The sequence below is a fragment of the Acipenser ruthenus genome, chromosome 1 (assembly GCF_902713425.1).
Source record: "Acipenser ruthenus chromosome 1, fAciRut3.2 maternal haplotype, whole genome shotgun sequence".
NCBI lineage: Eukaryota > Metazoa > Chordata > Actinopteri > Acipenseriformes > Acipenseridae > Acipenser > Acipenser ruthenus.
In genome coordinates, this window is record NC_081189.1 from 19407087 (window position 1) to 19430162 (window position 23076).

General features: G+C 37.3%; 2 protein-coding genes across 4 annotated transcripts; one reads left to right on the forward strand and one right to left on the reverse strand.

Moving 5' to 3' along the window:
• Positions 1-1031: 1031 nt before the first annotated feature.
• LOC117400840 (protein SDA1 homolog) lies at positions 1032-14232 on the reverse strand. The gene is made up of 22 exons (XM_034924480.2): positions 14100-14232; positions 13371-13475; positions 12717-12815; positions 12100-12210; positions 11940-12011; positions 11689-11789; positions 11140-11197; positions 10368-10442; positions 10127-10228; positions 9097-9166; positions 7817-7920; positions 7169-7226; positions 6993-7051; positions 5820-5896; positions 5353-5450; positions 4905-4981; positions 4538-4658; positions 4111-4208; positions 3101-3285; positions 2422-2506; positions 1851-2012; positions 1032-1345 (listed from the first exon to the last, which is right to left on the reverse strand). The coding sequence occupies exons 1-22, from the start codon at positions 14187-14189 to the stop codon at positions 1295-1297; spliced, it is 2058 nt and encodes a 685-aa protein (XP_034780371.1). The 5' UTR covers positions 14190-14232; the 3' UTR covers positions 1032-1294.
• Positions 14233-14321: 89 nt separating this feature from the next.
• LOC117400842 (flavin reductase (NADPH)-like) lies at positions 14322-21281 on the forward strand. 3 transcript variants are annotated; one of them, XM_034001174.3, is made up of 5 exons: positions 14322-14423; positions 18387-18529; positions 18615-18816; positions 19375-19542; positions 20487-21281. In XM_034001174.3, the coding sequence occupies exons 2-5, from the start codon at positions 18395-18397 to the stop codon at positions 20642-20644; spliced, it is 663 nt and encodes a 220-aa protein (XP_033857065.1). In that variant the 5' UTR covers positions 14322-14423; positions 18387-18394; the 3' UTR covers positions 20645-21281. The 3 variants fall into 3 exon arrangements, with proteins under 3 accessions (XP_033857065.1, XP_033857066.1, XP_033857064.1); XM_034001175.3 differs by lacking the exon at positions 14322-14423 and adding an exon at positions 17074-17241 and having other exon boundaries at positions 18367-18529; XM_034001173.3 differs by lacking the exon at positions 14322-14423 and adding an exon at positions 17075-17241.
• Positions 21282-23076: the final 1795 nt, after the last annotated feature.

Here is a 23076-nt window from a genome sequence, read left to right on the forward strand (position 1 = left end):
GCTTAGGTCCTAGGGGCTGACGTTGTTCAATTGACATCATGCAACTTTACAAATTCTTATATAAGTACAGGATAAATAACTGTGTTGTCCTACACGTGTTTAATGCTCAATGTTATGTATATAAGCAGAGCAATTTGACATATTTGTACACAATATTGAATAAAAAAATAAATAAACAGGTAAAAATGTAACGGGAACTATTTATGGAATAGAAGTTGGATAGCATCTTTAGTCTCCGCAATGACCTATGACCTCCTATAACTAGTTAAGTGTTTAATGCTACCCAAACTGTTATATAAATAGGCAGATCCTACAGCATATGCAAAACAGCTTTCTAAGGATAAGTTTCTATTGTGACTATCTTGTGGAAGAAAACTCTTCAGTGCTTTAAACATTACAGGGTCAATACACCTGATCTAAACAGTGGCAGATATAAATACCACCACTTTTTAAACATTACAAATAAGTCCAAACCTGGCATTTAAAATTACCTTTAAAAGACAAACATTCTTGAGACACAGTTATAGTAGTTTGCTTTTACAAAATGTGCTTCTTTTACAATTTAAAAGCGGTGCGCCACAGTTCAGATCAACTTAATAGACATTTGTTTTACAACAATATCTTACCTTTTACCTACAGGGCACAGCACGGCACCAGTGTAATTAGTACTGAATCCTGTGCCCCCCACACCCAAATAAAAAGTTAGTAGAACTTTACGGTACAATTATAAAGAAAAAATTCACAGACCACCTCCAATACAGAATAAAATGCTGGCTGGTGCATATACATGGTGTAAATGGAAGCAGTGATACTCCGCAAGGTGCACTGCTTGTTCAATATATATATAAATATATAAAATCTGCTTTGCATGCAATGAGGTGAACTAACAATGGGAGATTGTCACGATTCAGCTTAAACTTCTTGCTAACCAAAATAAATCATCCTTACTGAGCACAACAATGTATTCAATATACTGTACGTGCGGTAATATGTATTATACAGCATATACAAAATTGTAAGCAAGACAAACATTAACTGAAGTTTAAATCTAGATTTGTTTTTGTTTAATAGAACAGTTTTTGGAACACCTTTATGATACAACATACTGGTACAGTCAGTCTAACTCACACATTCAAAACTGTGTATAACAATCACAGATAGGTATACGCTGGTATCAGGGTGAAAGTAGAAAGTTCCTTAAATAGAATAATGTAAGCTACTCGGCTTCTATTTCATTGTCCTCTCAGCAGTGCACAGAATGTTTTAATTGTTGCTGTTCTGGGTAGAATGGCTGTTATTTCATATGCATTCTTTTCTTTTTCAAGAGAGCATCACGTAGAGCAACCTGAAAACAAACAAGCAAGGATACAGTTAGAAAATATACAACAAAAGCAAAAAAGACAACAGTAAGAAAACTATTCTATTACAGACGCTAGAAACTATTCGGGCTAGTCAAATGTGTAGCACAAACCACCACTGAAAACAAATACCAGGGAACACCACAGTGGGAGCAGAGGGCATAAAAACCCTACCTATTTATTTATTTTATTTTAAACTGATAAAGGCACTAGGCAAAACATTTGTCTACTTGACCTAATTTCTAATAGCATTGACCTTATAATCTATGATTGAGCGTTATTGTAGTTAAGAATTCTGTTTAAATAACAACCACCATCTAAGACTAAAAATGCTGTTACTATGGGATTACAATATCTATAAAGAGTTTATGTTACTTAATTTACCTCCTTGCAAGAGTTCAGATTTGCCAACTGTTATCTTAACACAGACAGTCCACATATTTGCCTTTGTATGTAATGTACATACTAAATGACGCTTGAATTCAGGTTTACCTGCTTATCTCTAAATGAGCGCTTGTTTTTAGTCCGCACGTTCTGGCTGTATCTCATCATCATGAAACTCTTATGCTTCTTCTTGTCCTTGTTAGTGGTGCTGGCGTAGGGATTCAGTTTACCCCTTTTCTTCCCAAATTCGCTCCTGTCGGTTCTTCCAGCCTGATTAAAAACATAGGAGGCATTATAACCCACAGGATATGCTTCCAATACCAGATGTAGTTGAAGGTTTATCCAAGTCAAATAAGTAATTCTTCTACTCAGGTATCCTAGAGTATGTTATTGAGAAACTGCCAAAATGATGAAAAAGGACAGAGCAGTCCCCAGAATTCTGGAAGGTTTGAGATTTTAAGTTCTGGGTTCTCCTGTACAATGAAATTCATCTCCACAGTTTTAGGTCGAATAAATTTTATTTGTTGTCTATAATTCATTTTTTTTCATGATTAAAGTCAACTTATTTAACTGCCTATCACAGAAACTATTTCTACTTAATAAAGGAAAAATACACATTAGTGAGCAGGAAGCACTGAACTCTAAATTGATGTTCAAATCTACAGGGTAAATTTCTCACCATTGCTGTTGCCAGTCTTGTTTCCTTGTCAGATTTGGGTTTCTTATGCAGATACTCGATATCTCTCAAAGTAAGCAGTTCCCCTCTGAAAAAAATAAAACAAAAAGGTAAATACTATATTTACAGTTCATTATAATATTTTTTTTCTTTTTTACTTGTATGTGTATGAAACACAAGTAAATTCAGCAATTTTGTCTCTGGACTAATGCATTAAAAGAACTGACAGTTAGGTCGCTTTATGAACTGCAGCAGAGCAAGAAAAATATTTCCCAGAAGCCCTTGCACAGGACTCCATACATGGTTTCCAAACAGGAAATATTCCAATGAATCCACTTGCTCTCCTGCAATCACATTCCTACACACACCCTGACATTTAATTATTCTTTCTTGCTCACATATCTCACGAAGAGTAACAAAACAAATGACCTTACGTGGGAGTGGGGCGAGAGCAAGATATGCTTTGTTCTGTATATCAAAAGCCCTGTCTATGGATAATGCATACCCTAAATTAACATAACATAGTAAGTGAAGAATCTAAAGATCTTCAGCACAATAAAAGCACTGATTAGACCACAGACAGGAAAAAACTACAAACATTTGCAACAGTTTTATCCCATGATGTGTGATTTTATACATTTCTTCAGTGACTTAACCTTTGTCCAAATTCAACACTATATACCTGCTTTCGTCGTCACTATCCACATTCTTTCTCTTCTGACCTTTTCCAGGGGCGGCATTCACCTCTTTGGCCATTTGAGCGAGGCGGATTTTCTTGAAATCCTCTTGTGTTAGAAGCCTGCTCACAGTGACAGCGGCTGCTTTAGCTTTTTTCTCCTCTTCAGGAATGCTCTTTAATTTTTCAGCCTGAAACACAGGATTAGATCAGGTCACTAATAACTGGACCCCCAGTTTAATTCAGTATGAACTTCCTTAAACTCAGCCCAACAGACTGAAGTCTAACTAGTGGGAACCAATGTCAGAATGTAATCAGATTGCTCTTATTTTAGATCACTTTAATAATAAACACTGAATTTAAAACATCATGCAAACACAAATTACACAAATTGGTTTTGCAATTTAGTTAAGCGACAGGGTGCATTGAGTGTACCAGGAGGCAAGTGTTTCCGAGTGGATACAATCAAAGATTTTTAAACCAGAAAGGGAGACGTCTACCTCCAAGTACACCTGCATCCTCTATTTATAGCCATTCTCATGCTTTGATCTTTACTTTAAGGTCCTTCTGCATTTTAATAAAATTATTAAATCTGCTTTTCTGAAATGAGTCTGACTTCAGCCAAATCAGTCATTTGGCTACAGGCTGCTGTGCTCTGCTGTTAATGAGAGGGAGACTGTGAGTTCTCTTGTATATCAAAAGTGGACAGTGCCCTCTATCTCATGATATACAAATGAAATCCTGATGAAACCACTAGGTTTCAAGGCTTGAAAATGTACATGCTAACTAGAATGACATATGCATGCAAAGTAAAGCAAGTTTCCTGTTAAGCAGAAAACAGTTAAAAGAAATCAACAGGAGCACAGTGCCACAGCTCCACCGAGTAGGCACTATGCTTCTAAAAGTGATCAAATATATGTGCGAAAAAGTGATACAAGTGCACTGCATACATCACCTCAAACCCTAACATAACCCATCTGACAAGATACTTAAAAAAAGAAATTGAGGACACCAACCACTTCCTGCTGCATTTCATCCGAGGAATGCTGCACATGGATCCATTCTCCATCGTCCTCTTCCTCTTCCTCGCTCATACTGGCACTCTCCCATCCGTCTGAATGTGTGTGGTAAGGAACACATGAGTGAGACAAGCCACATCCTTGCATGTAAAAGACTACACTGCATACATGTTACTGTTAGAACGGATTCAACAATAATATAAATTAGGTTTTTAATTCTAAAAGAGGGGGGGGGGGGGGGATAATATTTGTGCAATATTTCAGCCACATTCTTCTGATAGATTCAGGTATGCATACTGTAGATTTTAAAATTCATAGCAAGTTTTTTTTTGTTTTAATTTATTTTCTGGTTCTACTGTTGCAGAGAAGAAAGGTATTAAAACAATGTTGAAAACTTTGAGGGGACAGAGAATATAACAGGTACCTTCATCAGCGCCCTCCTCTTGTTCGACCTCCAGTACTTCTGCCCCAGGAATGTAGTCTTTAGATTCCAACTCTCCATAGCCAAGAATCTTGGCTTCTATTGAAGCTTCAGTGGGCTTACCCTGAAACCAGAGATTAAATGCAACAGAATAGAGATTTACTGGATTGGAGTGGATTGTATTGGGATATTTGTATTATCAATCCTCTGTCAACTGCAATTAATATACAGTATATTGATTACAGTATATTGCGTTTGAAAATGTGTGTTGAAAAACACAACACATGCTCAACAAAAAAAAAAATTTAATCTACACCAAGTTTATAGTTTTGTGTTACTGATAGAAAGTTTCTGTGACTCATTTTCTTACCCTGTCCCTTTTGTGTAACATCTTGGGATTCAAAGTTCTGAAAAGCTGTATCAGAGCTCTTGCAGACATCATTACATCTATAACAAAGGAAATAAAGGTTTTGTCTAAACTAACTGTATACAAAATCATATTAAAAACAAAAAACAAAAAAACAACTGTTATTCAATAACTAATTAGGAATTAATGCCCATGGTTGGCGGCAGAATGAGGAAAACGTTTTAAAATCATTATTTACCAATAATATAATAATTTTAATTTTCAGACCTGATTTGGCATGTTCAGCTCACCAGTGCTGATGTGAATCCATTCAAAGACAATGGCCTGAGTTAACCAGAAGTGATAAGTGAAATGGATAGACAAATACTACTGTGGAGTTTGAGGCCAATAAAGGCCAGACAGCCGCACTCATTTTACTGATCAAAAAGAAACAATGAACAGACTGTCTCACTTTTATCTTTATGTCCTTTATACTGCGCCAGGTCCTGGAGAAGGTCCTCTGTCATGGCGAGGGGACACCTGCCAGTCAACTCCTTGATGGCATTGATCCTACAATTAGAAACAGCTTGGGAATGAAGAAACTCAACTTGAAGAATGTTAACCCATTCACATCAAGCCAAACACTGAACTTGATACAGGTGCACTACTAGGGTGAAATACGACTCCTTAACCTTGAGAAGATTCATTTGGGCCAACATGTAGAAAATCCCTTTGAACACTTACAGTACATACTGTTTGTGGGAATACTTGTTGCCCTGGCTTTTAGTGACTTACTGTTTACAACTGTGGAAGATAAATTGTATTTATTTTTTGTATTTTAAGATTGCACAACAAAAACACAAAAAAGAGACACACACAAAATCTGAGTCCTTATTAAATGGGTAGTTCACATGAAAAAAAGAATCAATAAATACATACCCCACTGTCATAACTTCTCCAGAGTTTCGGTCTGTGACAAAATTGTTTGCTATGGTCATCATCACTGGCTGGATAATCTGAAAGAACAGTCTGTGTGTTCATTTCAAAAGAATGCTTATACATTAAAGGGCACTAATGAGACAGTGCTGGGTGCAAAACTAACAAAGCAGAGTACAGTTTCTGCTATGGCCAAAAGTTTTTCATCACCCTATAAAATTAGAATGAAACCTGCTAAATAATGTTATGTTAACATTTTTTTATATAAATTTAGTTCAATTATTTTTATTATTTTCTCCCAATTTAGAATGGCCAATTATTTTTTTTAAGCTCAGCTCACCGCTACCACCCCTGCGATGACTTGGTAGGGCGAAGACGAACGCACACTGTCCTCTGAAGAGTGTGCCGTCAACCGACCGCTTTTTTTCACACTGCGGACTCACCATGCAGCCACCCAAGAGCTACAGCGTCGGAGGACAATGCATCTCTCGGGCAGCTTACAGGCAAGCCCGCAGGTGCCTGGCCAGACTTCAAGGGTCGCTGGTGCGCGGTGATCCGAGGACACCCTGGCCGACCTAACCCTTCCCTCCCCCCGGGTGACGCTCGGCCAATTGTGCGCCGCCCCCTGGGAGCTCCCGTCCACGATCGGCTGTGGAATAGCCTGGACTCAAACTCGCGACGTCCAGACTATAGAGCACATCCTGCACGCCACATGGAGCGCTTTTGCTGGATGTGCCACTCGGGAGCCCCTGTTACGTTAACATATTGAATTGCATACCACTTTGTAGTTTTCCACATACTTAACAAAAAACTGACATATTAATAAATGTGACATTTTGAAATCTAACATGAAATACTGTACTACCGGTACTATTACGGCTTCCGGTAGACTTTTGAGATATCATTGTGTAGTTTCCAGGTGATGCAAACCTGGCCACAGCTGTACTCTCGCTAGTCCAAATCATGGAGAATGCATGCTAAAAACAGCTGAAAATAACAGCTTCAATACCAATAATAAAAGTATAAAAAACACTAAAAGACTAATACAATTAGGATTAATATTCTGCACAAATCACTGATCTCAAAAGGGTCTGGTCCCAACAACATTGGATTAGTGAAAGTCTATTGCACTAAAGTGACTGAAGTTGTCTTGCTTTTAAATAAAATAGTATTTACCTCTGGGGGCACAAGATGATGTGAGGCTTGAGCAGCACAGAGAAGAATTTTTGTAACTTCTAAAAGACATGGATTGAAAAAAAAGTTTTTAAAATCAGATATTTTTGTTAGCATGTTCAAAAAACTATATCTAACTATCTATATATCTAAATCAATGTTGTAAACAAATACTGTACCTCTCTGGTGTGGCTGAAGGAAACGCTGTATAAAGGGATAGAAGTTGAATAGGAAAAGCTGTAAAAAAAAAAAAAGAAGTGCTTAATATTGGCAAACAATTACTGTTCAATTCATTCTTCTTACCTCTTAACTGTGCAGCAGACTGCTGGTGCAGAGTAACTCTACTGACACAAACTATTTAATTAGGGGTTTTCTGCAAAATAGTACTTCACAAAGGTGAACAAAAATGTAAGACTACTTGTGTTGAAGAATGTCCTTACCAAGTTGCATCACTACCTTACATGTAAAAACATAAGTGTAACATACACTCTTACACTTCCACTATATGCCTGTTGTTGGGCGTACGTACCCCTGTGGTGAATAATAAACACCAAGGGACAATATTTAATAAAATAATTTCAGAAATACTAAAACAGTGTGTAACTGTTGATTTGATATCTAGATAAAGAAGACAATTTGAATAGATGAATCCCCCTCAAAGTACCAATTATTACCATACTGTGTGCTAAAACCCACATTACAACAATTGTATAATACTGTACTATGTTAGATTTATTACTAAACTCCACACATTGATACAAAAGCTATGACTATTCCGGGCAATATTTTGATAAACCAGACTACAGGAAAACAAGAACAACTGTTACCTCATGGATTCCAACTAATCTTGAAATGAGCTCCATCATCATTATCTTCACCTCAAATCGTTCTTTGGAATTTTCCAGTTGCTTTAAAAGTTTTTCAGCAAAATCTGGAAAGAATAACAGGCAATATTTTCAAGGCTGAATAGTCAAAATATTAAGTTTGAGCAATGAAGACCATTGGGTTAAAGTAGAGTTTGTTTTTGTACCAAAGGCTAATGACAAACGTTGAAAGAGCCACATGGTTTGGGTATGAAATATCAGTTACCTTGACTAATGTATTTTTCTCATCTACATTCACTTCACTTTTTAAACTTTAAAAGGCACCCCTGTGGCCTCGAGAGAGTTCTCAGATTCATGTCTAACCTCAAAGTACACCAAAGTGCGTTCATTATTCCAGTGGTTCCCAACCCCGGTCCTGGGGACCCCCTGTGTCTGCTGGTTTTCATTCCAACCAAGCTCTCAATTACTTAACTAGACCCTTCATTGAACTGATCATTTGCTTAATTCGACCTTTTTAATTGGTTTCAGCTCTTAAACAGTTATATATTTCAACTTGAACTCTGCAATTGTTCAAGAGCTGAAAACAATTAAAAAGGTCTAATTAAGCACATTATCAGTTCAATTAAGGGTCTAGTTCAGGGGTGGCCAACCCTGGTCCTGGAGAGCTACAATCCAGTTGGTTTTATAGGTAACCCTTAATCACCAATTTCTAAAGACTTGGAACAATTACATTTTGACTAATTAAGCAGTATTTTTTTTCAATTTAAGTAGTATTTGTTCAATTAAGTAATTTAGAGATAATTTGGAATAAAAACCTGAACACCCTGCAGCTAGTTAAGTAATTGAGAGCTCAGTTGGAATGAAAACCAGCAAACACTGTGGTTTGGGAACCACTGCTGTAGCGGATTCAAATACATCAGAAACAAATACCACATCGAACAAACATGGTATTTCTTACAGGGTTTCCCAATCCTGATAAAGTAACTTGTAAATCGGCAACTTTTTAGGAGCTAAGAACAATTTAAAAGGTCTAATTAAGCACAATAGTTCAATTAAGGGTTCAATTGAGTAATTGAGAACTCAGTTGGGTTGAAAACCAGAAGACACAGTGGGTCCCCTGGACCAGGATTGGGAAACCCTGCACTGGAGGTACATTCTGATGAACCTCACGTAGGGATTTAAGACAGGATTCTGAGAGCTACATTGGGTGCTTAAAACCTGTGAGATTGAGAAACATTGAAATCCAATAATCAAGTCAGTGAGCCTTTAGAATGGTATCCTACCTTGAGGATCGTGGATCAGATGGATGGCGGAAAAATTAAATACTTCTACCCTCTTTTTCTTTTTCTGTTTCTGAAGTTGAAAGAAAGCATAATAAATGACAATTATCAAGCTGCTGTGACAGAATGCTAATCCAACATACATGGGTAGCTGAGAGCTTTTTAATATGTATTCTAATTAAACTATACTATACAAGCAGCATGACAAGTGACTGATTTGCCATGCAGGTGGAGCATTCTGACACACGACAATCTGCTCTTCTGTCGGACTGAAATTGTGAAAATCCACAGAAATAACCAATTTCAAACTAGATACTGAGAGCAGTGATAAGAAATAGCAATGTGACCTGTAATGGCATGACTGTCTAGAACAGGGGTAGGCAACCCTGGTCCTGGAGTGCCACCGACACTTCTTGTTTGTTTTGCCCAAGCCCTAATTGATTCAATGATTGCCTTAATTGGTCAGAATTACCATGTGTTCCAGGTATTTAGCGATTGATGATTAAGAGATGCCTACAAAACCTGCAGGATTGTGGCACTCCAGGACCAGGGTTGCCTACCCCTGAGCTAGAACAGCGGTTCTCAAACCTTTTCAAACCAAGACCACCTTTGAAGCAACTTGGATCCACTGCGAGTCCCTAATAGAACCCCTTAAATATACTAGAATAATAAATCTACAAGTTGATTATTAACAATTAAAAAACATGGTATTCTTAATTAGATGGACTTTCAAAGAACTGAGTCTCTTGCTTGTGATGTGGTTGTTTTGCGACACCCAGTTTGAGTCAGCTTAATCCTGTTCCATTAAAACAACTTTATATTGCTATTTCGTAGTTATAAAAAAAAGGTCCTACAATGGGTATGTACTTTTCACATACTGTACATTTCCACATTGTATTCAATATTTGCATATTTAGTTACAGTTACAGTGGAAGAGCACCAAGTAAGAATGCTCTCATAAGAACTTGTACAACTGCTAGGAGAACATCTAAAATAAATAAATAAATAAATAAATAAATAAATAAAAATGTACTTTGAGAACTTTCATGGCCTTCTCCATCTTTTTCTTGTTTTTTGTTGTTTTCTTCCCCGTTGAGTATCTTACGATCAGGTCTCGTGCCGACGGCCCTTCTTCCTATGAAGAGACCAGAGAAAATCAGATTAAACAGAAAGAATGCAGAAGCAGGTCACAAGGGTCTCACTTCATTCCCCGGCGGCCACTTTTTCAATCAGCTCCTGCCCACAAACACACACACACACATTCCAGGCTCTACCTCGGATTCTGAATCGCTGTCTTTCTTCTCATCTTCATCTTTACCCAAGAAAAATTTTAAAGCACCCACAAGAATCTAAGAGAAAAATAAAATACATAAATAAATATTTTGTATTTTATCCAGAACATTGAGTTGTAGGTCAAATTAATAATGGTTAGCAAACTGCAGACTGTTGAAATGGGCGCTGGGAATAAAGATACACATACTGATTGTGTGCAGATGTATGATGGGAGTAGAGGAAATAAACTGTGACGAAAAGATCACTTAGAGCTACAGATAGCACTTGTACTGTGAAAAGACTTCTGGCACGTCCAATTTCCTGAGAAATCCTGGGAAATTCCACCACGTACAGTACTTTCATTGAGATGCCCTCAATTGTATTTTCCTTTAAAAACCTTATTAACTTAGTGTATGAATATACAACCAGTTCCTACACACTGCTCCTAATCACGAAAGGAATGCGAAATGCAGGGATTAAAAATTATGCTGGTGCTTTTTTTCCGGCACCGCTGGATGTATATTTAGAATCTGTGATTGTTACATTAAAGTAAATTAGATCACACGAGAGCTGTAGGGCTTTAAAATCTGTAATGTTTCTACATTTGTTGTATAATGTATACTCTTACAGTTGTGGAAGTGTTGTCTCTTCTGGCACAACCAGTGACCTGCCACCAAAACACTACCCTGGCCTTCCCTAATCGTGGAGAGCATATGATTAATTTTAAAAGAGTTTGAACTTCACATATTTCAAGGGCTGAGTGGTACATCCCACCTTTGTCACTTTTGAGAAGCTTGCTGTTGTTATGACATTGACAGTTTTGGCATCATTCCTGAAAAAGAAGAACATAGGTCGGTTAAAGAACAACATTAACATGTCTACAGTCTCATTACACATACATAAAGCTTTGCTCTAGTTTTACTGACATCCTACCTATCTATCTACCTGAACAACAAGACAATACATTTACTTTGTTGATCATCTTTTTATAGTTCGGATACCATGGTTTACTTCAAATCCATGCTGGGTAAAACTTAATAAAAAAAATTATGCAAAAGAAAAAAAAAAAAAATCATTCTGGGGCATAAAATACAAATGTGATAACCTTTTGTTTTCCATTACAGAATGGGTGCCTCAGTTCTAGAGTTGTGTGCCTAGAACTAGTTTCAGCTACTTCATAGTGAACATTCTTTATAAAACACACAAACACGTGTTTTAACTAATTCACACTTCAATCCTATCGCACCTGACGTTAAACTTCGGAGCAACATCTTATCGAGGGAAGGAATATTACTGCGAAATCCAGTGAAGATGTTGACTTACCAGATGTTTCTCTTGTAAAGCTCCATCATTACATCAAGCGATATCTTTGCGGCAACTGCATTGCTGTCTCTTAGCATTGTGTACATAAAGTTCTGTAAAGTCTAGAAAGATAAAAACATAATTGGAACCAACAGCCAGATAAATGTGCATGTACTGTCCAAACTAGGGGTGTTGATATGAGACATCACCATTTTCAGGTTCCACGAGTCCTTTGATTATTCAGTAGCTTATTTGCAGGAAAAAGCACTTACTGTGTTAACTTTGTTGTTCTTATGTTTTGCATTGATATTCTTGATGTCAGTCACAATATGGATATACAAGGTCTGCAAGGAAAAAAATGGAAAACGTTCATTTTACAATTTAAAAGAGACCCAGGTTTGATTCGCCAAATTTAGTAGTAAGGGGGTTTACCTTTCTAAGAAGCTTGTCGTGACATCGTAGAAGCTCAAAGAAGAGTTCCAGCAAGCTTGTGGGGTTTAGGAGGTCTTTGTTTCTCAACAAAATCAGGGCTTTACAGAAAGTCTAGGGGGGCAAAATCAATCAGAAATGGTCTGAAGTAAAAGAAGAAAAGCACTTTGGCTGCATAAAAAGCACATTATATGGAACCAATCTAAATATGTCAGTGGCGCTTTTGCTAATTGCCAATAATAATATTCTTCCTCAGCGTAACCCGACAGTCTTTTGCACCGCCTACCACAAGACTCTCAACCCTAAAACCACGATGGACTTGAACGCACATTGTATGCTGCAGTATTTATGTCTGAGTTCCCAACCAATACATTTCTGCTTTTACCAGGCAAACTGTGTTATTGATTCAATCCCTAATTTTGATCTCCAGATTGTTGAATTCACTGGGGCCTATAAAACTGTTCTAAATAGTGGTGGATCTACATATCTGCATTGTGATCATTCACATTTCTGTCTATAAAAGCATATATAACAAAATGCCAACAGGATCCGATTTGGGGATTTAGAAGGACAGTGGTATTTAGATCTGCCAATGTTGATATTAATAGACACGACTTTACCATTCGCAGGTCATGCGCTAAGACTGTGTGGTGGCAGAAAAGCAGCTCCTTCAGCTCCTGGGGAAAGTTGGTGAGCTGCTCTCGATAGCAGTGTCCAACCTGGAAAACAAATCGGACTCAGACATCACTTTCACTTACCTTCAAAAGGGTTAAGCCAAGTCACGACTTCAGCTTTAGCACAGAGAGTAGGACGAGAGGGCATAACTGGTAGCTCAGTAAGTTTAGAACACTGTACACTTTCTTTCATGCCTGGAACAGCCTCCCAAGTGAAGTGGTAACATCCAAACCAATAAAAACATTCATTTTGATCCCCTTAGCAGGGGTGAATGATGTGATGGGAAGGGACAGGCCTTGATGGGCTGAACTCTCTTTGTTCCTAAATTTATCATGTTTAAAGCTTACAGGACAACATAAATAACGGTCCTGCCTGAAGCCTGCATTAAACAATGTATAAACAATGTACATGGCGATATCTTTATTAACATGCGAGTTATATTTACCTAGTACCACTTTACCAAAATGTTTTGTGAGGAATTATCCTTTTAATGAATATCGTATTACTATTATGTAATTAGGGAAGCCACAAATGTTGTCTAGGATTAAGAAACTCATTTAAAGACAACACAGTTGGGAGTACAAATCCAGATTTATTACCTGAGCCAAAAACATGACTAGTTCAGCCAGTTCCTTGTTTGGCTTGTCCGGCTGAAGCTTGAAGATCTGCACATTGGATTGGTAGTGCCTATACTGCTGCAGAAACTGGACAATAAAACAAAAAAGAATAATACCGCGGTTGATACATGATTGGCATAGCAAGAAAACGTGACGTTACCTCGTGTACAATAAACAAATGACACAATGTGTATCAACTCACTGGTAAAGGGATACTGTAATGTAATGTCCCGAGGACAAGACACATTACTGTACAACTTACGTTCTGTGCACTGGTACAGTTTATGGTCAAGACGTTTCCATCCAACCAACATAACACAGAAGCATTCAACAGACGTCTGTGGTTAATTGCTGTTTAAAGGTTGTTTTTTCTTTTTTTTTTTTTAAGTCTTAACAACCTGATTGGTTCAGGTGATATAACTTTTGTGACTAGATGTAAAATGTACTGAGTAAAAACTTAAAATGACGTTCCATCACTCACATTTAAAAACGGTATCTTTTATTTCAAACACTAAAATGTATTATCTGAAAAAGAACATTATTAGTTGGTTTGTAAACATTATGTAAGAATACAAAACAAAAGTATATTTAAAAAATGACAATAAATAATATTTTCAAAACATTCTCAAATTGAATGTTCTTGATGACACGTCGCGCACCATAATTTTGTCACTGCAATCTAAATGAAAGGTTGATAAAAACACAATTTACCTCTTCCGTGTAGGACTGTGGGTCTCTTTTGATTAAATTCTGCAATTGTGGCAGATTGGTAGGTAGTTTGTTGTTATTTCTTCCCGACATTATTACGGTGAAAGTGCTGTCTGGTGTTAAAAATGTTTTTGTTTTTTTAAAGTTTTCATCTGCATTTCCAACGTGCTCACAAGAAAGACGCCATGTTGCTACGGTTCAGTTTACACATCTACGGGTCATGCACAGAGACAAGCAACAGTATAGACATACGGGTGCAGAATGGCGTTTAGAAATCAACTTTCCAGTTCGAAAATAAGCAGCGCAAGCCAGAGGACACACTACTGGGTAAATACGTTTTTTTACGGAACAGTGAGATTGTTAAACCGAGAGATGTTTGTATGTTCTACCCATATTGTAAATACAGCTGGGCAATCGAAGGTATTTGTATTCTAAATTAAATTGTAAATCACGCCCCCATTGGAACCTTATTTCACTTCGAAATTGTGTTTCATGTAAGGGTGTAAGCAGTCTAAATAACAGCTAACAAAAATCGTTTCACAGCAAAAAAAAGGATAACCTTTATATTGTATTTTTTATAATGGCTGTTCTATTTGACCTATTTTATACATACAGGCCTATTTAATAATTTTGTAAATGGCAATTATTTCCAGTGATTCAAGTAATCTCCCATATCACAATGACATGATTTTGTTTTCACGTACGAGGTAAAAAGTGGTACCCAGGCTCGTGCATGCCTAAACAACTTCAGCTAAGAAAGCAGGGAAGCGCCCATTCAAATCTGATACGTTATGCTGTTTTCGGTCTTTTACATCTTTTTAAAATTGAATTTATCATGTTTGTCCACCATTAAGAAAATAGTATGCAGATATTTATCACATGCAATACATTGGGTCTTACACATATTTTTTTACTTCTGCAACTTTGCGATGGATATTCTCATTTTGTCTTGTTCGTTAAGAATTGTTTTTTTTTTTTCTTTTTAGAGAAATTGAATGTCTGTTTCCAGTTTAAGTTTGCACAAGTAATGTATAATTAATGGTAAATGTACCTCTGTTGGACAATAGGAAAACACCCATCAGATTGCAATTGATTGTGCATGTACCAAAATCTGACATCGTACCACTTTCAGTGTGACGATGTACCACTTTCTAACACTACACCTGTGTTTATAAAATGGCTTGGAAATGTTCTGCATCCTGATTGGCTGCTAACATTCCAATGCTGTATTGCAATTTATTTATTTATTTATTTATTTTTTATTAATTAGTCATTTAGCAGACGCGTTTATCCAAAGCTACTTACAGAGACTAGGGGGTAGGGTATGCATCATCAACAACTGCTGCTGCTGCAGTGTCACTTGCAATAGGACCTTGGTTTTACGTCTCATCCGAACGACAGAGCACAAGGAGGTAAGTGGCTTGCTCAGGGTCACACACTGTGAGAGTGGCTGAGCCAGGATTTGAACTGGGAACCTTCTGGTAGCAAGTCCTTTTCTTTAATAACTGGACCACCAATCCTACCTAGTGTTGGGTTATGTCAGTTACACCAGATTTATAAGAAGTATTACTGTAGAAATAGACTTTATATGCATATTGTGGGTCTAGTAAGCTAAATATTTGATCCAATTCATGATGGGATTCTCAGCTGAGTTGTGTGTCTTTTTCAAAGCCGCAGGAATCCATCTGACTGCAGGTTGCTCATATTTTTATTTTGGTGCTTAATTTTATAAAATGAGAAACGTTTTTTCATTATGTATGCCAGGTAGGCCCTACTGCTTAGAAGGTAGACTCATCTTCTTAACATAAGAGGTAATGATTGAGGACCAGGTTCACAGACAAAATCACAGACACATCTATTACTCAAAATCACAGACACATCTATTACTCAAAATCACAGACACATCTATTACTCAAAATCACAGACACATCTATTACTCAAAATCACAGACACATCTATTACTCAAAATCACAGACACATCTATTACTCAACACACTGAGCCAGCAAAGAGATTTCCTAACACCAGACTACTGTATTGAGTTCGGAGTCAGTCACAGTTTTGTGTTTTATAAGTGGCATAGTAAACCAGATGTAATTTTGTTTTCAACTCCAGTTGTATTTTGTGAATCAAAGAACAACGGCCATATTCATGAAGTTAGTGCAGTATACTGATTTGACAGATTGCCAGTGTTACACTTTATCGACTTTATAAAGCTGCTTTGTACATTAAGGGCATGCTAATTTAATGCTGTAGCTGAAGTCTAAAAGTTCATGTCAGAAGACGAAATTCGTTGCAGAGATATTGATCAAACTCATTGTAACCAGTTTCATAAAGTTGAATGCGTCATGTTTTACGATGCATTTAACTGGTTTGGCATATTTATTAATATGCTTTTCCATGCCTCGCTATTCATTATTACATTTTGCTCTGCCTTTACTATTGTACACTTTTATAAGGGGTTTTCTGATTAGATCGTTAATTTATTCCTTCTTATCTATTCTTGCATGTATAAAGTATCCCTTTAAATTTCAGCTGACATACAAACGCAAAGTAGATCCCTTGACATTAATACAAGTTTACTTAACAAGTTTTGAAAAGCAGACCGTAAATGCCAGCAATATTTGTTCAATCAATACATTAAAAGTAGTAATATCATTTAAAACCTTGGTTAGCTCTCCCTTAAAGATTCCCAACTACTTGGCTTCAGCAACACTTTCATTTTTAAATCGATCACCCACCCTGATACGCGACAGTGGGTTTCCAATGCAATGTGCCTGCGAAGCTCCTTTCCCTGCTAAAGTACTGTACATATTAGGAAGAAAACGTAAGCGCATACATTGAAACACATGCCTACTGCATCCTCATTTGTGCTATTTACATTTTAAATTACATTGCACCATGTGGATATCATACACACTGTCCTTCTTTGAATTCGCAAAGAGCATTGGGTAGCTCTGACAGGAATGGAAACGCCTTTCAAAGTCAGGAATATGCTTTTCCGGGATTAGTACGTCTTTGCTTTCATAACGTTAACTTCTGATTGCTGTATCGTCTCATTTATGTAATACTGCTCGGTTATTGCTGAGCTTCAGTTAATAAGGAACGAGTGTCTGCTGTACCGGTATCAACTTTAAACGTTGAAATGTAAGTTCCTTTAAATCATATCTTTTCTTATGCAGTTGCATTGAGTTTTGTTTGCGTTGTATGTAGCAGTTAAGGTGAACTTCAGGGTTCTGAACAGTAAAATAAATAAATAAATAAATACATAAAAACCTTCGTTCTTATTCTTGCTATTTTATTTTGTGTTGGTTCATTAGTCATGCAACTGATTTAGGTATGAATTTGCTATACACAATTACATTTTTTAACGTTCTTTTCGGTAATTTAATATGTGTAGATGTTGAGGTTGAGATAACTTTCTATATAACTGACAAATGTTGAACGATGACAGGTGTTCATCAGTCCAAAATAAGGACAACAAAACGCAAGTATATACTTCAGTAAAATGCATGTTTTGTTTCTTTTTTTTTTTAAGTATAAACGTGTCAATTACAGTTTATTTTTGACAGAAATTAAAAGTCTTTGATAATTAATGGTTTTATGTTTTTTTAATAATCGGTTTTATTAAAAAAAACATAACAGTAACAGTACTCACTGGAACCAGACCCTTGGTATTTGTATCCGGTTGTTCCAAAGCTGTCAGATTTTGGTACAAGTGCAATCAATTGCGATCTGATGGCTGTTTTCCTATTGTCAAACAGAAGTACATGTACAATTAATTATACATATATATTTTTTTGCAAACTTAAACTGGAAACAGACAATGAATTTCTCTAAAAAGCAAAAATAAATTCACGACGAACAAGACAAAATGAGAAGTCCACCACAAAGTTGCTCAAGTAAAAGAATGTATAAGACTCAATGCATTGCATATGATAAATATCTGTGTACTATTCTCTCAATGGTGGAAAAATATGATAAATTACATTAACAACGCTGTAAAAGACTGGAAAATATGATAAATTCAATTAAAAAAAATATGTAAAAGCCTGAAAACAGTATAACATACCAGATTTAAATGGGTGCTTCCCTGCTTTCTTAGCAGAAGTTGTTCAGGCTTTGTTTAGGCATGCGTGAGCAAAATCTTTACCTGAAAATAACAGTACACCGGGTACCTGGTTTCAAAGGAACCAGTTCACACATCTCTACTTTGAACTTCCTGTGTAAATGTTCTGATTCTTGTGAATAAGGCTTGTTTTTTATTGTCAGTGTATCCACTGTTTTTACAGCTTGAAGGATGAAGCTTGCTGTGCTGGGCGCCACAGGGCAAACTGGTCAAAACCTGGTGAAACAGGCATTGCAACAGGGCCACGTGGTCACCGCACTAGTTCGGACTCCAAGCAAACTGACACTTGAACACGATAACTTGAAGGTACAGTACATTTGTTATTTACAAAGCCAGTAGTTAGATTTACTTGAATTATACTGTTAGTTTTTTACTGTATTCAATGTTTCAGGTCATCGAAGCAAACATTTTCTCAGAGGAAAGTCTTACCGCTCACTTCAGAGATCACGATGCTGTAATATCCTGCCTGGGGTTTTCTCCAGCCTTCTTCTCCTACATCACAGGATATACTGATTCCATGAAAGCTGCAGTGAATGCCATGCGACAGGCAAAAGTTAACAGAATGATTGCCATGACATCTTGGTACACTGAACGTAAGTAAAGCTGTATTCAGTATAAACAACTTTAACATCAAATTGGAATAAAATCCTTAACGGCTGAAGGTAGAACGTTTGTGAACTGGACTAAGAAGTTTCTTAGTTTTATTGATAATTGAATGTAATGATGTGCCGACCAGTATTAATCAAAACTGAAAGAAACATGTTATTTGTCCAACAACAAAACATCATTATCATCTTGTAGCCTTTTTACACTTGACCTATTTTATTTGAGCCAATCATATTTATAATAATGTAAGTTTCCATGCAGTACAGGGGTTCCCAGACCTGTATGCCTGACTTCCAGGTGTCAGTTTGGTTATATTTCTGTATCTTGGGTTTCCGGACCCTAGTTTGTAAACCCAGGCAAACATGCAAGAAGAGGCCAACACATTTCTCTTTGATGGGATAAACATTGGCAGGGTGTTTTTTTTTTTTATCAAGATCAAAACCGCCATTGCGTTGACATGAAAGTACCTTCCTAAATGATTCAGTCCCCCATTTTAAATTGATGGTTATTATTGTATTTTGTTGATGTATTGTGTCTATTCTCAGCTAATTCTGGGACGCAGTCCTCTTACCTGATACGCTTTTTTCTGCTGCCAATGATTCGAAGTGTGCTGACCAATATGCATCAGATGGAAACCTTTTTACAGCAGAATTGTGATGATATTAACTGGACTGTGGTGAGACCTCCTGGGCTTATGAACCAGCCAGCATCAGGTAAAATGTTTGTCTATTCACAGTTGAAAACGACCACTTCACCTTTTCTACTAAAAAGATGTTTTAGGTTATATTTCAGGAAACATCTTGTTAATTTAAAGATGCACTAGGTGTACAATAGGCCCCTTTATCATTTTGCTATCCGTCATTATTTTAACTGTGACCCGAGTGAACCCACTACACTATACATGTAGTTCCTCTGAACCGATTGTTCAACTTGTGACTCTGCATACTTTCATACTATAATGCAGGTGGAGTCAACAGAGTTGAAAGGTCAGAATCACATGGTTTCTCAAGTACAGGAAAAGCACACAGATCAGAAGTCAGTTAAATTGAGCAATAGAGAAAAATGATAAATAATCTTTATTTTAAAACAACAGAACTATTCAGAATGACAAAGAATGCTAAAAAGTGATTGTAGCAAACAAACTAATTTCATAAATCTTGCCAGTTGTGCACTTTCTTCCACTATACAGCTCTTAGATGTGCAGTTTTGAAATAAAAACATATTATATACAACATGCGTTTTCATTTTAAGAAGACTTTAATCCAAAACCATGTTGATGGACAGAGTTTCAGGCAATGCTGCACTTCCTTGGTCATTTTCCCTTGGAGAGGGACCTTTAATGCCTCTCATTAACCAGCCAGTTGCTGCTTCCTCTATTCACTGACATGCCTTCAGCCAGTAACATGCTTTGATGAGAAGACACTGCTGGGCTGAAAGGACTTAGGAGTGAAGCAGTAGAAGACTTCCTGAGAGTAAAGCATAGGAACTGAGCACTATGTATTACCCAGTGCAGAACCAGAGCTCATGGTTTGAAAATGAAAATACACAAACAGTAAACTCCAGCCTTGCATTGATCTGCAGCAACAAAACAGACATGAACCAAGTTTGTTTGATTTTATATATGTGTGTTTAAATTGACCTTATTGATTACTTGCAGCCAAAGAATTCCTAACCCACGAAGGCTACTTTGTCCCTGACTCCAGTGGATATCCAGTCGGAAACTCAGTAGGCCGAGGGGACGTGGCTCGTTTTATGCTGTCGCTTCTCAACAGTAATGCATGGGTCAAAAAGGGTGTGGCTATGACCACAAAATAGCCAGTCTGAAAATAACAGTACACCGGGTACCTGGTTTAAAAGGAACCAGTTCACACATCTCTACTTTGAACTTCCTGTGTAAATGTTCTGATGTCTTAAGAATGGTTATTGTTTATTGTATGTAACATTTGGAGGTTATTAATTATATACAGATAAATGTTGTAATTATAATTTTCCATGTTGTACTTTTTTTTTGGGGGGGGGGGTTACGAGTCATAAAAGAGTGTTTCAATATTCCCGGGATGTCTGAAGCAGACCTAAAAGTTAATATACATGGAGCCTTTATTATTATTAATTAGTCATTTAACAGATGCTTTTATCAAAAGCAACTTGCAGAGACTAGGGGGTGAACTATGCATCACAACTGCTGCTGCTGTTACCTTGAATGCAGTACTGTTTGATAGGTCTGTCTGTAATGTTAGGTTATGAAAGAACCACACACACTAAAGGTTATGAAAGAACCACACAGCAATAAGGCATAGAAAGGGTTTTCCTGCTTTGAAACACACGCGGGTGGCATTTGCTACTCAGTACTGTATATTTAACCTACGTGAGCTGAATCCTCAGCATGACTCAACCAAGCAAATCTGGGTCCTGATGTTTTAAATGTGTGTACCTACGTCTCTTGTTATTGCTAGAGACCTGGCAGACACCGAGCTGTAATGCACTGATCACTCAGCACTGCTGTATTGCATTGCCATTCATGCCTCCTCCAGGGTGTGTTCTCTAGCTAAAAGGGTTCCAAATAGGAAACCTGGCAATGTTTGAGTTATACACAGCACAACCACCGGTAGTGACTTGGGTCTCATTCCAGTGCTAAGTGTGACGGTCTGCTTGTACAGTATATGAGAATTCCACCCAGCTTGGATGTTGCACACAACATGACAGAGGTGTTTGTAAAATGGAAGGTAATAGAATAGCTATTGTACATTTTATTAAATTAAAAAGAGTTCATACAATACTTTTTATAATTAAAGAACTGAGGTTTGGAATAGGCATCTATCTGCAGGTCTAACATTTTTCGATGACTGTGTTCTGGTTTTAAAATCTGAACCTGATCTAATTTACTGTATATGTGCCTATTTATTACTAGGGACATCCCCTACTATATACACTACTGGTCAAAAGTTTAGAACACCCCCATTTTTCCAGTTTTTATTGAAATTTAAGCAGTTCAAGTCCAGTGAACAACCTGAAATGGTACAAAGGTAAGCGGTAAACTGCCAGAGGTTAAAAAAAAAAGTTTAGGTTACCAAAAACTGAAAAATAATGTACATTTCTGAGTTATACAAAAAGGCCTTTTTCTCAGGGAACAAGTAATGGGTTAACAACTTGCAGCTGTTCTGCAGCAATGGAAGTAAATTAAGCCTTGAAAGTTGATGCTAACAATTCCTACAGGTGTCCCAACTTTTGATGATTACTTACAAACCCTCTGTCTGTATAAAAGCAGTGTTGGAACAGACTGTGTTACTACACCCTCTTAAGCATTATTTGGACAGTATTGTACTGCAGGAATTAGTGTATTGCTCTCATAATGGCGAGAAAAAGGCAATTAACAAAGGAAGACATACATACCATTATAACCCTTAAAAGTGTAGGTCTTTCCTTTAGAGAAATTGCAAAGAAAGCCAAGGTGTCATTGAGTACAGTTTCCTACACCATCAAAAGGCACTTGGAAACTGGAGGAAACTCTGACAGGAAGAGGTCTGGCAGACCCAAAGCCACAACAGAATCAGAAGACAAGTTTCTGAGAGTCAACAGCTTGCGTGATAGGCGGCTAACAGGACAACAGTTTCAAGCACAGCTTAACACTGGTCGAAGTAAGCAAGTCTCAGTTTCAACTGTGAAGAGAAGACTTCGAGCTGCAGGTTTGACAGGTCGAGTGGCAGTAAGAAAGCCATTGCTAAGATGGCAAAATAAGAAAAAGAGGCTTGCCTGGGCCATGAAGCACCGCCAGTGGACTACTGAAGACTGGAAGAAGGTCTTATGGACCGATGAATCAAAAATTGAAATCTTCGGTTCATCACGCAGGGTTTTTGTACGCCGTCGAGTAGGCGAAAGGATGGTTCCTCGGTGTGTGACACCAACTGTCAAACATGGAGGAGGAAGCGTGATGGTCTGGGGCTCTTTTGCTGGATCCAGAGTCGGCGACTTGCACAGAGTGAGTGGCACCCTGAACCAAAACTGCTACCACAGCATTTTGCAGTGCCATGCAATACCCTCTGGTATACGCCTAGTTGGTCAGGGGTTCATCCTACAGCAAGATAATGACCCAAAACATACCTCCAGGCTATGTCAGAACTACCTTAGAAGAAAAGAACAAGACGGTAGGCTTCAAATCATTTATTAACTGGTTTGATCAAGGAGGTGCAGTGGATCAATAAAAAATGTATTGATAAAAGTCAATATTATGAGATCTAACAATCCTGTCT

Bases quoted from the DNA above. Each gene is read 5' to 3' on its own strand.
- LOC117400842 (XM_034001174.3), top strand. From the start codon at position 18,395: ATGAAGCTTGCTGTGCTGGGCGCCACAGGGCAAACTGGTCAAAACCTG. The intron at 18,530-18,614 runs GTACAGTACATT...TCAATGTTTCAG, and splicing joins TTGAACACGATAACTTGAAG to GTCATCGAAGCAAACATTTT. The intron at 19,543-20,486 runs GTAAAATGTTTG...GATTACTTGCAG, and splicing joins TATGAACCAGCCAGCATCAG to CCAAAGAATTCCTAACCCAC.
- LOC117400840 (XM_034924480.2), bottom strand. From the start codon at position 14,189: ATGTCGGGAAGAAATAACAACAAACTACCTACCAATCTGCCACAATTG. The intron at 11,198-11,688 runs GTAAGTCAACAT...CTTCTTTTTCAG, and splicing joins CTTTACAAGAGAAACATCTG to GAATGATGCCAAAACTGTCA. The intron at 4,209-4,537 runs GTACCTGTTATA...ACACACATTCAG, and splicing joins AGAGGAGGGCGCTGATGAAG to ACGGATGGGAGAGTGCCAGT.